This window comes from Typopeltis vanoorti, chromosome 1, assembly GCF_054136105.1.
Source record: "Typopeltis vanoorti isolate ZY-2024b chromosome 1, IOZ_Tvanoo_1.0, whole genome shotgun sequence".
Taxonomy (NCBI): Eukaryota; Metazoa; Arthropoda; class Arachnida; order Uropygi; family Thelyphonidae; genus Typopeltis; species Typopeltis vanoorti.
In genome coordinates, this window is record NC_143549.1 from 78699721 (window position 1) to 78715757 (window position 16037).

The following is a 16037-nucleotide window of genomic DNA, read 5'->3' on the forward strand; positions in this document are numbered from 1 at the left end:
TAACCGGGCGACGCCCCAGCCGGCATGAAATTTTGTCATGTTGTACCATCATTTTTTATTTTGGTTTAACCAATAAGAATACAATTTGGTTGGCTAAATCCCAAATTGCCAGCCCATCCTCGTTCGTTCAGTATCAAAGTAGATACCCAACAGGGTGCACCACGAGAAGGTGAGGATTGGACATTAGGTCAGAAGCCCTGGTCGGTTCTCCGCATTCCTTTAAAGGCTATGTGGAGGTCTCCTCTCAGTTATACAGCTTAAGATGCTGAAATCAGCAGATTGGATCCTATTGAACAGTTTTTTAAAAAATCAGCAGATAAATAATATCCAACTTAAAACTAGAATTTCAGCAGTTGAATTTGGGTTCTAACAAGAGTAGTCAATGATCTGAAGTACCAGGATCAAGAACTGTTGCTGTGAATTTTGATGTGATTTATGCAGCTTTAGATAACTACACAAAATGATAAAAATGGTAGGCTAACCAAGTAATTCTGGTAACATTGGATGTGATTTGAATCAGCACTTTAATAATAGTTTTTACAAGAATATGATTAATATCCTTGTAATAATGATAAACATTAATAATGAAATTGCAATGATTGTTCATATTCAAAAATTTCAAAATAGATAAATAATAAATACAAGGGGGGGGGGGGGGTCTGATTCACACCTACAACAAAAACAATATTAAAGCAGATATATTACAAGAAAGAACATATCTTAAAACCCTTTAACTCCCATGTTTCATCAAATTGTAATAATTTGTACTTTTTCTTTCAGGATATATAAGAAAATTAATTAATCTTTGTTCTAGGTGTTTATCAGAAGTTTCCAGACCCCTCTCATATATATGACATTAAAAAATATTACCTGTCATATGGCTTATTCTCATCAGACAACTGACCTGATGGCTGAGAACACGAAATTTCTTGATCCTAAACAAGTCAGGAAAATACAAATTCATGTGAGTATATAAAATTAAACATCCTATAATGATATCAAATTACGGAGAAAATGCATGTTTTTGTTACATTTCTAAACCTACTCTAGCATTCATAAGTGTTTCTTACTAATCATAATAGAAAAATGTATGGTTCTGTATACAAAGTGGAAGTTCCATCTCATTGCTCTGAAAATGAGATTTGATTTGGCACCATTTCCTTTTCTGGTGATGAATACCTGCAAACTAAAAATTAACTATACTTCTATATCCCAATCTTATTAAAAATCATCCACTTATTAAAAAGGTTTCAAGTTTCAATACTTCTACTTTTTCTATTAGCTTGATGTTGATAGAGCTAATGATTATTGAAACACAGCAAGGATGTTAACAGTCACTCAACTGTCATTCCTAACTAAACTTACACGGATTAAGGAAGCATACTTATAAATAGCAGATCTGATAGCAGTATTGCAAGGCTTCAGTCTATTTTGTCTTGCCTGAGATTTGGGACTGATTTCCATATGATGGAAATAATTTCTGTTAACTTTATCATATAGTATGGTTCATCCTGAAACAGGTGTCAGTTATGTAAGATAATGAGACAAAGCAAGTTCATAGCAACTCTACATCTGCTGACCCCAAACATATCACCTGTTGAAGCTTTGACATTTTCCCCAAGGAAGAGCAGGCAGGAAGTATGAATAAGAATTATCACATGATGAAACAATGCAAACCATTCATTTTACTGCTCGAAGATATAGCAACTCTACTACCTAACATTTTCATATATTATGATTCTTCCTCATACAGATGCTTCAGTTATTTAAGATAATGAAACACAGCAATCTCGCAGCAACTCTACCTCTACATCTGCTGTCCCAGCACATCAATTGTTAAGTTTTGACAATCTTTCCAAGGAAGAGAATGCAAGAAGGAAGTATACATGATAAGAATTATCACATGATGATAACATAAAACCACACAATTAATTGCTCAAATATATATATAACAAGTTACAAGTGACCAACTCCAAATCAGAACAATGACACCACATTACACCATTATGATGTAATTGTTCTGATTACATCAGAACAATTACACGGGCCTTGTTTAACTAGGAGACGCCCCAGCCCGCATGAAATTCTCTCATGTTGTACCAACATTTTATATTTTGGTTTAAGCACAATAAGAATACAATTTGGTCCGCTAAATCCCAAATTGCTAATCCATCCTGGTTCTATCAGTATCCAGGCAGATATCTAAAGGTTGCACCACGAGAAGGTGAGGATTAAACAATAGGTCAGAAACCCTGGTTGATTCTCCTCATTCCTTTTAACCCGGTGCTGGTGAGGTGGGAAAATGTAACAAAAGTGGTAAAGTGGGGTCCCACAGACCCACTCACCCAAATAATGTAGTGCATTATAGAAATCCATATCTTTTTACTCAATATTAATGGATTCTCTGTGGATTCTTCCTCACAGTCTTGTTCGGTATCAGACTCGTGGTTACTGACTAATTCTAAATCAATTTCATTATTATCATCATTATCTCCACTAAATGGCTCCTCGTCTGTCAAAGTGTCATCTATAAGTTAAAGTAACCTCTGGTCTTCCTGCTCATAACTCATCTGGTAAAAAAAGATATTATTCTCAAAATACCCTCTAAATATTTACGAAAACGTATTTGCTTATAATACATGAAAACAACATGTTTCGGGAGTAAATATAGTCACACTTATGGTAAGGTGGGTTTCTTGGACCCCAGCACACTTTACACCTCTGCACGCTAAACTTGCTTGCGTGCAACAGCCTCTCGTCTATGACGCCGAGTAGCGGGTTACAGGAGGGGAAGCTATACTCAGGCATGACTCACTGCCACGCATTGTTAAAAAGTTATAGTCAATTTAAAATCTTTGGGGTCTGTGAGACCCCACCTAACACTTGGTTAAGGGCTATGTGGAGGTGTCTCAGTTATACAGCCTTGACCCTTAAGCACCCCGCCCATGTAAATATTAGATATTGGTTGGATAATTGTTAGATATTAAATGTTAGATATTGGTTGGATAATTAGTAAAACTGTAAATAATAGACATACTATACTGATTAGTGCATGGTTGGATAATTCACTATGTACATACGAGGGTTGTTCGATAAGTCCGTGCAAAAATGAAGAAAACAATTTTTTTGGGACAAACATTTATTTTTCAACATTGTCTCCTTTGAGGTCTATACACTTAGTCCAACAATGTTCAAATTATTTTGATCCCTAGGCAGTTGTTTTGGCAATCACCTCATCGTTTGATAAAAAATCTCTTTCCTGCCAGCCATTTTTTTCATGTCTGGAAACAGATAGTAGCCCGAGGGAGCCAAATCTGGAGAGTGCGGGGGGGGCGAAAGGACTTCGTATCATAAATCAAACAATTTTGCGGTCAAATTGCAGAAGAGTGAACGAGTGCATTGTCATGGTGAAAGAATCTTCTTTTTCGCCAAGTTTGGTCGTTTTTCCTTTATTTCATTATTTAAATGATTCAGCAAAGACACATAATACACTCGATAATTGTTTTGCCCTTTTCCAAGAAGTCTATGAAGATTATACCACGAGCATCCCAGAAGATGGTGGTCATAACCTTTCCTGCTGAAGGAACAGTTTTCGCTTTCTTTGGTGCAGATTCCCCACTTGCAACTCATTGTTTTGACTGTTCCTTGGTACCAGGCTGGTAGTGATGAATCCATGTTTTGTCCACTGTTGCGAAACGATGCAAAAATTCCTCTGGATCCATTGAAACAGCTTCAAGCTGTCCTTGCAACAGTTCACAGATTGACACTTTTGATCCAGTGTCAACAAACGCGGCATCCATCTTGCAGATAGTTTTCTCATATGTAAATGTTCATGTAAAATATTATGTATGCAGTCATTTGAGATGCCCACAGCCTTAGCAATTTCATGCACCTTCACTCTTCTATCATCCATCACATATCATGGATTTTTTCAATAATTTCTGGAGTAGTTACCTCAAAAGGGTGTCCAGAACGTTCAGTGTCACTTGTGCTCATATGGCCACTTCGAAAGTTACTAAACCACTTATAAACCATTCTAATCGAAGGTGCAGGCTCACCATAATGTTTATCAAGCTTAGCTTTGGTTTCCTGAGCCATTTTGCCTTTCAAAAAGTAATGTTTAATCACTACATGAAATTCTTTCTCATCCATTTTTTTTACAAATCACGGTACTTGATTGATTCAAATGAACGCCAAACACAGAGTAATAGATCTGACTGAAACTTAGTATGCGATCCTCCAACAGTTGCCATTAACTAAAATTAACCTCGATACGACAAAGTCTAAGAGATGGTGGCGCCATCTCTTAGACTTTGCACGGACTTAGTGAACAGCCTTCGTATATTTTTTTTCATAATGAAGCATTTTATTTTATTTTATGTTTTTTATTAAGTGAATAATAGTCAACATGTGAAAACCATCAAAATAAGATTTACTGCTTTCAACTTCATCCTTGCTACAAATACATCATCAAGAAGGGAAATGTTAAAAAAAAAAAAAAAAAAAAAAAAAAAAAAAAAAAAAAAAAAAAAAAAATCCAAGGAGACAAATGTCATCCAATGTGTATTCATTATTAAAGTTTCAGTTGCAGCCAATGCAAGCAAACAAGACACTATCCAAGTTCTAGGACAATAAGAAGTTATGTTGTTATTATTATTATTCTTTTTTTTTTTTTTTTTTTTTTTAATTAAACATGTGGCTCACACAAGGATACGCTCAAATGCTATAAGTTGCAAGACCTATAGCATATCAGTGTCATGTGCAGGCAAGAGAGTCAGAAGAAAAGAAGAAAGAAAAGAATCTGCTGATATGTTTTCTTGAATAGCTGAAGGTTGATTGCAATCTTTCAGGGTGGCTATTCCAAAAAAAAACAGAGGCAGGTGAGGCAAAAGAGAAGTCAGTTCAGTAAGTTTTGAGCTGGACAGTAATGGATGTTGACTGGCAGTTGCTTATATTATTTTTTTATTATGTTGAGCCCATACATGAGAGGTTGGTAGATCAACATTAGTACTGTGTATGGCTTGGGAAAGAAGGTGCTTGTGCACATTAGATTTGATGACAGTAGATTGTATACCCTAGGAAACACATCAAAAAGAAGACTTTTCCATAGTATAGTGGTTGCAGGGACGAAGGAGGAGGCGAAGTAACTTGTTCTGTGTTTTGGTAGGGATGTTGAGCAGCAGCTGCACATGTTCCAATGAGCTTGGTACTAAGTGGGGGAATTATAGATGCTATTTCGGATGAACATTTTAAATGGAAATATTTGTAGAAAACACATAGTGCAGGGACCAATCGTCTGTGCGAAAGTGGAGAGAGAGAGTTGGTAAGAGATGGGTCATTAATAAGTCTGATTGCTCTCCTCTGTATGGCGTCGAGCAATTTGAGGAAGCTTTTGGGAGCCCCACCCCATGTGTGGGAGCAGTATTCAATGGTTGGGCAGATTTGCAATTTGTATAAGGTTAATAGCTATTCAGGGGTGAAGTCTTGAGCAAAAGAGAAATCCTAGTTTAGAATGCAATGGTTATGTGTTTGTGCCAAGAGAGGCTTGATGTCAGGGTAATTCCAAGAAAAGAAATCTCAGATTGTCTGGAAATTTGGGTACTGTCAACAATAATACTGGGAGAAACTGGTTCTTTTTTTTTTTTTTTATGAGAAATGAGACAGTACTGGGTTTTATTTGCACTGAAATTGACTAGGTTATCTGAACCTCCTTGGAGGATGGATTGGAGGTCTGCATTAAGGGCAGTGGTGGATGCTGATCTGTAGGTTGAGGTGAGTTGTGTGGAGTTAGGTTTATCAAAAGAAAGGGAGGAGTGTAATGTGCTGTCATCTGCAAAACTGTGTATTGGGTTGGAGGTAAGCTGAAGTAGGTCATTGATATATAGTAGGAAGAGGGTTGGTGAGAGGACAGAACCTTGAGGAACCCCAGCATTAGTTGAATGGTGAGAGGATAAGGAGCCATCCACCACCACCACACATAGTGAGCATCCAGGCAGAAAGCTGGCAATCCAATTCCAGAGGTCTTGAAATAGATCAAACGATGGTAGCTTGCTTAATAAGCCCTTGTGCCAGACCCAGTCAAACACTTTTGAAATATCAAGTCCAACTGCTTGAGATTCGCCAAACTTCTCCATGGCATTTGACCAGAGATGGGCGACATATGTGAGCAGATCTCCTGTTGATTGGCAGCAACAGAATCCATACTGGCAGTCATTTATTAGACAGGTAGCATTAAGGTAATGTAGGCGTTGGGAATTGATAATTTTTTTCATTACTTTAGACAGGACTGAGGTGAGCGAGATGGGGCAGTAGTTTGATGGCAGTGACGTCGCCCTTTTTGGGAATGGGTTGATTATCGGTCAATTTCCAGGCTGTGGGATAGATACCAGTGGAGTAAGACAGTATATACAAGCAACATAGGATAGGAGAGAGTTCTGGTGCACAAACCTTCAGGACAACTGGAGACATCACAGCCAGGAGACTTTTTTTTTTTTGTGTGTCTAATTTAGACAGTGTTTTGCTGATCTCTTTCTGGCAAAAGGATATAGCGGCACTGTTTGTTGGGCATCTGGAATGGTTGAGGGACATTTGCCATTGTCGATTGTGAATGCATGGAGGCAAAGTGTGAGGCCAGGTTAGCCTTTTCTGTAGGAGATGATGCAATGGAGCCATCTGGATATGATAGCAGTGGGAATAGTGTTGGGCAGAAGTTATGGCTGACTGCTTTGGCGAGAGATCAAAAGGCTTGGCTACCATTTGGACAGGCTGCTAATAATCCTGCTTTTTGCTCTTTCGAACTCCGTTTTGGGCACTGATTGTTTTTTGCATTTATTTCGGGCTTGGGTATAAGCTCTAAAGGAGGACGGGGGGGTTCTTGATCTGAGACGGTGATGGTATGTTTGGTTTTTTTTATTTGTACTGCCTTGGCACATCTTTTGGAAAACCAGGGTTTAGTTAGGGAATGGCAGGTCAGAGTACTGTGGGTAATGTACGATTCCATGCCAGTGAGGATTACTTTGGTTCAGGGGCATGCCAATAGTGTCTGGCGTCTGTGTGCAAAACTTTAGTTGGCACCCCTATACCCCCCCCCCCCAATAAAAAAATCACTTTAAAAAAACGTTTTTTTTTTTTTTTTTTTTTAATAAGTATTTCTTCCTCTTTGGCACCTTTACTATCCTGGTGCCTGTGTGCGTTGCACACATGGCTGGCGCGCCCCTGCTTTGGTTATGACTTCAGTGCATGTTTGCAATGCAATAGTCTAACCATGGGAATGAGGCATAGAAGTTGCTGAAGCTGTCTCACTTGGCATTATAATGCCAAGCTATTCTTGAATGGGAGTGGCTGTGTAAGCGTTGTTGCATGTGGGAGGAGATGAGTACTAGGTTGTGGTCAGAATTGCCTAGCGGGCAATTGGAAGAACAATCTTGAAGGAAACAGGTGGAATGATTTTAGCCAGATCAGTAGAGTTGTACAAGAAAGTATCTACAGAATAAGCATAAGACTGTGGTTGTTTTGGATTTATGGGCCAAGCAACTAAGGTTATGAGGCGAGTATTATATCTATACATTGTGTGTGTGTGTGTGTGTGCGCGCGCAAAAGCACACATGTGCGTTCTGGCTGGTGTGCCTGTTTTGCAGAATGAAAAACCCAATCTGTGGGGGGGATTCCTGTATCTTTGTATGAGATTGGCTAACTCATCTTCAGTTCAAAAGCCATTATGAACTGGCATAAGAAAGAAACCGAACATCTATGAGCAAAAAGAGAATGGAACAAATCTGAGAAAGAGGTCATCAATTAATCAGAATGTCCAATGAATAGCATCAAGCAATCTTAGAAATGTTTTGGTTGCACTACCCCAAATGTGTAAGCAGTGTTTCAATGTTGAATGTATTTGGGGATTTATATAGCAGAATAGTTTAGAATAGTTTAGAGCTTTTGTCTATAGTCCAGTCGGTATAGACGAAGCCCTTTGGTCGGAAAGACCTGGGCTCGATTCCGGTCTATGGTAAAGAACCTTTATCTGGTCTCTCGACAAAAGGTGAGTTAGCCAGTCTCATACATAGGTAGAGGGTTTTTTCACCCGGAAACTCTGGTTTTTCATCCCTGCAAACAGGCGAACCGGCCCTGTAGGTTTCACACGGATTACAGTCATGAATACTTACGACAATATGTGGAAGCGATACGGTCCTCACCACAACAACTGTGACTTACATAACCAAATTGCATTCTGTATTGGCTAACATGCCAGCTTTGGCACTGTTCGGTTAAACATTAGCCGTGCTATTTCCATCAGCATACTAGGGTAAACAATGAAACATCAGCTATTGGAACACATATATGCTGATGGCAGAACCGATGATAGGTATCACCAATATTAAAAAGTATCATGGCAAATAAGTGAAACTTTAAGAATTATGCAAGTTCCAAGAATTACTGCAGAAGTATCACGTTGACATAATTGGTGTTTATGAAACCCAGATGATTAGCAGGCGATATTACAAAATAAAACCATAAGATGTTATATTCGCATAAATGTATTTTTCATAAGCAAACTCTTGGTTGGTGAGTAAAAGGTAGAAGCGAACGAGAGTTCGCTTATGAAAAATACATTTCTCTGACATTTCAAGTTCCTTAGTACTAATAAGTTTTTACTTTCTTAAGGTTTCTGCCTGGTCTCTGAAGAGAACCAACCAGTTTGAAACAGCTGTCAGACCAGTGAAACCTTATCAAAATGGACTAATAAAAGGTGAATATATAGATGCTTGGGCAGTGCCTATGCCATCTAAGTAGTCTGCGCTAAGGCAACTCGTGAATGCCGGGGAATGTATTCATGTAAGCTCTCTGTTCAACTTTATGAAACTTTCATAGTTTCTACATTTCCACTTTGCCTATATAATTTTGCATCGCCAAAATGAAGCCTTTCGGCTCTTTATTTTAGTAATTACTTTTACGCACCAATGAGAGTTCGCTTACAAAAAAATATATTTCTCTGACATTTCAAGTTCCTTAGTACTAATGAGAGTTTTTGCTCTCTTAAGGTTTTTTGCCTGGTCTCTGAAGAGAACCAACCAGTTCAAAACACAAAAAACAAAAAGTCAAAATACAGTTTGAGCAAATATGGTAATAAAATTTTGCACTTTAGGTGTTCCTAAAATAGTTTGCTAAAGGAAAGATAAGATAACTCATAACTATTGTTTCAATTTGTTTAACTAGTTTTGCCTGCCAGTGAAATAGACTGCATTGACTGTACATTTAAAGTTAACATCTGCTGGAGAATCTTAACTTTATGGTTAAAAATTGAACAATGGAAATGATATGTTGGTGAATAAGAAAACCAAATCAAAAGAGATCCTTATTTCAACTTTAAGCAAACACAGATCTTTAATTTATCCTTGAAATCAATGTTATTTTTAATGTGATATTTGGAATGGCCAGAATTGCAAATGAAACTTGAAAGAAATTTAGCAAGATAGTAAGTACATAGGTGAATCAATACAATAAACTACTGGTTGATTGTATTGTCTCACTTATATACTGTCTTGTTGGTTGTAGAATGTAATGTTGTAGAATGATACAAATTCTATGATAGCTGAGATCTTGATGAATATGCAGCTTGCTGATAACCACATATAAGTGCAAAACTGTTCAAAGTAATGACTCATTACTGATTGTCTGTACTGACCTTCTTTAGGAAGACCATAAATATGTGAAGGTTAGGTATGATGAAAACTTAATTTGTAGATGTCTCCCAAAACTATACTCAATCTAAAAATTTATTTAACAGTTTAATTGACTGAGTTCCATCTACTGATTACAATATAGGTAGATCTATTCTTAAACAAAGTATTCAGCTTGCAGCTATACTCGATAGTATTCGTGCAAACAGTGGTATTGCTTTTCTTAGCTCTAGTGATGATGATAATATTGTTATTACAGCAGAAAGGAGCATCAAGCTTGCTGTTCTACACTCAACAACAGTGTTGCCATCACCAGTATTGATGCCTCTTATACACAGAGCTCACTTCATCTGTTCTAGTGAATCATTTCTATCAAAACAAATGAACAAAATAAGAACAACTATGATTGCTAATAGACATGACCAGACCTCTGTTCAATAAATCACAGATAATTATCATCCCTCAACTTTAGTGCAACTAGATGTCAGAACTGTTTCCATACCCTACCTTAAACAAACAAACATCACAATGAACCACAGGAATTCTTTATAAGTTTAAACTACACACTAATTTCAAAGCATTTCAGAACTCTCTTCTTTTCTATCCTGAGGATAAACAACCTACCATAACCTATCCTTGCCACATATATCAAGTAACTCAATCCTCTTACTTCTTATTTTGTATGGATAGGATGTTCTGCTGAGATTAGGATTCATGAACATCAAGATTACATTAAATACAAGGAATCTGTTTAATCTGGTCTTGCTTTCCATGTCAATGAACAACTCACAGGATGTGCTGAAATCAGACACAAACTCCACTTGAGTAGATTTAAATTTAACCATCTGTTTCTGGTAAAACATGTAAACTTTACAACAGTGCCTGAATCTCAGTCAAACAGAAGCTATGCTTATATCCATGTTCTCCACAATTAGCTGTCTATAATTTTTTTAATGATGTATAACCTATGTATTTAATTAGCATAACTCCTCATTGTTTCCTATAAACTTCTTTTGTTCACTTAGCTGTGACTAAGAAGAACTTGAGTAGCAAACACATGCTAAGTGATATTTGTCAAAGTTCTGAGTGTTGTTTTTTTTAATATCATTATTTCCTTTTTTAATTTTTCCTGATGATGTCCTTGTAACAAGGACGAAATACTAAAGGCAATAAATCTATTTTTACATATTTTTCACAGTTTGACATTATTCACTTCACTTTACAGAAATGTCTAATACACACTTCCTTAAAATATTTGAACAAGTTTTTAAAAGTATGCCATAACAGAGGAGAGAAAAAAGATAATGCACCAAAATTTAGTGTTTTACACACACACTTATCTAAAAAAAGATGAGTGCCAGTATTAAGGAAAAGTGCAAAACAGAACTGATTTCTATTTCTGATACATACCTGAACCAGCTGCTGTGCAGTTAACTGTGAAGTCAACGTTGTAGACTGCTGTGAGTTCTGTGGCAGCTGAAGTCCTGATGAATATGTAGCTGATTGCTGATAACCAGAAGTAACTGCAAATTGTTCAAACTGATGACTCGTTACTGCCGTCTGTATTGCACTCAAAGTAGTTTGAGGAATGAACTGCTAAAAATTATATGTGAAAATGCACACATTATAGAAAAAAGCAATTTTCATTTTATTCTAATACACATTAGACTTCAGAAAGTATACATTTTACTGGTACAAGATTATTAAAAAAGTAAGATAAAACCAATGTTAAGAGTACAATAAAATAGTACTCTTAATTTTAAGCTTTACAATAAATTAACATTATTAAAGCATCTCATGTGGTTATATCATACTGTGGGAAGGAAGTATGTCTCAGGTATCTGGCTATCTCACTCAATGTTCCCTGGTGTTTTTTTTTTATATCTTAAAAGCCATGAGTAAAGGCTGAATAGCCAGACATAGCTTATACAATGGCAATTCACCAAAGCAGTAGAACTTATGCGAGACATTGGGGGTTTGAATAGCATGGAAATAGGCAGAAGGATTTATGTTAAACTTCAATGTAGCATGAAGAGTATGTGCAAAAGGAGGATAAACAAGTTGAGAAGAATGGACAATGGAGGAATGATTGGAAGCACTTCAAATCAATGGAATGCCCATTTACAGGGAAGAGGTAATCCAAAACTAAAAATAGAACTGACATTTATGCAATTAAGAAATAATGTTATCAATCACAATCCATCAACTGTATGATTAAGAAGAGTTATAAAACTCCAAATGCTGGAAAATTAACCCAAACCAAGCAGAGTGCAGTAAAACAATAGAACTGTGAAAATGCTGCATAGTTGCAAAATTACACCTCTAAACTTAAACAGAAATAGAGATTATTTAAAGATTTTTAAACAAGCCACTCAAAAAAAAAAGCACAAAAACAGGGCAGTGTAATATGATAAGTGTCTGAAGAGATCGTTAGATCAGATAAATAAGGATAGGGATACACAGTGAATGACACTGAATTAGGATAAACAGGAAGATGTGACTGAGATCTGAATTCTTATACTTGAATACTCTAAAAAGTTCAAAAACAAACAAACCCCCACCTCTCCAAAAAAGGCTTCATCCCTTCCTCTAGGAATTCAAATGAGAGGCATATTGCTGGCATATGATTTTTTTTCTTTCTAGAGGATGAATGTCTGCAGTACATGTTGTACACAACATATACTGTGCACATCTGTGCTTATGTTTCCTTTTATGTGACTCCTGTCCACAAAAAGTTGTAAACCTATAACAGATATAATTTTATTGGCAATAGAAAGAAAAGCTTTTAATAAAATGAATGGTTATATAGTAAGTGATTGTTGTTATCAGCCCAACTGCTAGGCAAAAGGCCTCTCACTTTCTCCCTCATGGGCCATCTTCATCCAGTTGTTTCCTTCTAGTCCTATGATCTCATTTCCTTACCTCATCTGTTTTGCTCTGGATTTCTTTGTCTCTCTCTCTCTCTCTCTCTCTGTGTGTGTGTGTGTGAAAATCCAAACTGCAGTGAGGACTGTTCAGCTGTTGGCTTTCATTCTGGCTACATGGCCAGTCCAATTCCACCTTAATTATTTGGCTTTGTGAATAATATTAACAATTTTTGTATTGGTCTTATGTCTAAATTTTTACCTTGTAGGCTCTTAATTTCTAAATTACTTCATTCCATTGCTCTTTGGCATATTCTAAGGGTGTTTTTTTTATTTATTTATTTTGGCACTATAATGAAATCTGTCAGCTTCCTTTTAAGAGAGATAGACAAATCACCCTTCATCCACTGGCTTAATCTCCAGGTAATTATTCCATGTTTTGATTATTCTGGACTGTATTTCTAGGTTCATTTCAAACAAATTATGGAGCTATAATCGTGTTAGAAATAATTACTTTAATTTCCTGCTGTTTTGATCTTCATATTAAGGTCATCATCTTAAGTATATGCATATATATAGAGACAAACTATATTACATTTCAAACAGTATGCAAAAGAGATGATCATTTGATCAAGCGTTATTCTACTGACCTGACCTCCAGTGGAAAAAAAAAAAAAACTACATCAGAGCTATATTCTATTAAAGCATTAAAGCTATGCCTTCTCTGGGCTCACCGTTACCCCCCCCCCCCCAATTGCTAACTTTTATATGAAAGCTTTTTGAACAATGTGCTCTAGATTCCTTTACTTTTAAACCCCAAGTCAGGCTTAGATATGTTGATGTTTTTGCCATCTAATCCCATGGCTGCCAGACATTAGATACTTTCCTCAACCACCTAAACAAACAACACAAATCCATACAATTCACAATTGGGATTGAAAGTCAGCACACTTCCTTTTCTAGATACACTTGTCACACACCTTCCTTCTGGCAGTCTTTCTTTCAGTGTTTACCAGAAGCTTACAAACTGGCCAATATACACAAACTCCTACCACCACCACCCAACACAAAAACTAGGTGTCATTAACACACCAAAAAACAGGGCTTTGAAGATCTGCTCCAGTGAACAACAGCAACAAAATTCTTCATAAGACCTCACTTAAAAACAAAAATAAACTAGATTAAAATAAAACTGTAAAACCATTCTATACATTAAAGGAGTATCAGCTAAAATAAACAGAATACTACAGAAATACAATTTATGCCAGCTTTAAACTTCACTGCAAAATTAAAGAACTTATTCAACTCAACCAAGGATCCGTTTCTCTGCAGGTCCACCCCAGAGTATACCGTATTCATTGCACCTGTAATTTGCCCTATATAGGTGAAACAGGTTGCACAATTCCTATCTGAAAAAAAGGAACATAAACAGCACATTAAATTTAATAACTATGGTCAATCAGGCCTTTTTGATCATGCCCTGAATAGTCTACATAGAATTGACTGGAAAGGCACCTGTTGTTCATACCACGTTTTGTGAACAACAGATGCCTTTTAACGTGGTATGAACATAAATTTAAGGAGGTCTGTGAAATTCTTATCAACCACTCTAACCTTAACAATAATAATGGTCTAAAAATCCCAAGAATATGGAAGGCACATATTCTACCCACAATCTTTTTATCCAAGAGTTAATTATAAATAGGACTATAAGTAATCCAGGATCTTAACTCTAAAATAACAACTTTCATGTTAAATTAGGACACTACTTTTGAGTAATAAAACTATCTATATGAATTTGTTCTCATGAAAATGTCATAAATATAATCTAGCTGATGCTTTTTTTTTCCACTAGAGGTCAGGCCAGTAGAAATGATCAACTATCCTACTGGCCAGTTGATCAAATCATTGTCTGTTTGAAATGTAATATGGTTTGTCTCTGTACATATATGTGTATACTTCAGATGATGACCTTAATATGAAAGGATGAAACATCAGGAAATGAAAGTAATTATTTTGTAAATTTTGTAAACAAGAATATCTGGAATGTTGCTACTTGGAATGTAAGAAGCATTCATCACAAATACCAAGATCTGGACTAAACTCTAATTTAAAAAATAAAAAAATAAAAATAAAAAATAAAAATAAAAATAAAAAAAAGCAGTAAGTCTAACACAGTTGCAGTCTCCATAATTTGTTTGAAATGAATGCTGATCGCTGTGTAACACTAAAGGAAAGGATTTATTTCTAGGTCTTGTCGTAGCAGAAGGGTATTTGTTCCAGATAGGAATAGTCTATCTGGAACAAATACCCTTGTTCCAGATAGAGTATTATATAGAGATGGATTGTTCCATATAGACATGTATTCAATGCTGATAGACTGGTATTTTTGAGATAATAGTAATTTTTGTTTTTGTAAAATTCATTTCAGTGGGATTTTTCATGAAGGTGGCAAAGCTAAACTTGAAACAGTTGGAAACATCTTATTTACCACCTTTATTGATTAGGAAGTAGTCTCTCTTTCTTTCTATACAAATTGCTGCTTGACTACTGCTATAAATAGCTTAGATTAGTTAAGCTGACATATGTATACCTTGTTTCAGCATGGAAAAGTAGTATTGGCAATAGTCAAATGCTTTGTAATAGTAATAATCCTAGCCGAAAAGGGGGAAAAGGATGTGCAATGCACGATCCTCCCAAGTGGGATCACCTAGTTTCTCCTCTCTAATCCCACTCTTACCTCCATGTGGCAAATCTCAGAACTTAAGGAATTGAGTGGGTATAGCCCCTCCCCACCCCCGACTCAAAGAAGGAAGCATGATCAGGTATAGTTGAAAGAGGGGAGACTTAAGACAAGTTTGGAAGTCTTAAGGTAACATCCACACCACAAAATTAAGCCAGTAACCATACCAGCTGTTTAACTCTAAGGTCTCAGGATCAAACTGTCACTCTGGAAAATGACTCAGACAGGATAATGAATATAAGTAGGACAAGGAAACAAAAAAAAAAAAGAATGAAGCTAAACAAGAATATCTGGAATGTTGCTACTTGGAATGTAAGAAGTATTCATCACAAATACCAAGATCTGGACTAAACTCTAAAAAAAAAAAAAAAAAGCAGTAATAACAGAGTACGATTTCATTCAAAAATCGGTTAAGGAAAACATATTGCAAATAGTGCAGCAAGTGAATTCTAGAACTAAGATTACAAATAAGTCATGTCTCCCTGACTATTACTCCTGTCCATGTCCAAGAGAAAAGAAGAGAGGAAGAATACAATGCCTTTATTTAGATTTACAAAAAATAAAAGATAAATCCAAATGACTATCTTTCAATAATGGGAGATGCCAGAAGGGAATATTCCACTTGGTACAAATATAGAAATGACTAGTGAAGACACAATAAATGAAGATGCAATAAAAATAGATACAGACAGAGACTTCTTCATGCATAATGACTTAACAGATCATTAAACATCAAAAGGAAAATTGAGAATA

General features: G+C 36.2%; 1 protein-coding gene across 1 annotated transcript in view; it reads right to left on the bottom strand.

Annotated features, from left to right (window-relative positions):
• Positions 1-16037, bottom strand: part of LOC150110121 (uncharacterized) — a 443476-nt gene that overhangs the window by 237950 nt on the left and 189489 nt on the right. Inside the window, 2 exon segments of the mRNA XM_090397974.1 lie at positions 871-935; positions 11088-11273. Of these exon segments, the coding sequence (XP_090254100.1) occupies positions 871-935; positions 11088-11273 (251 nt within the window).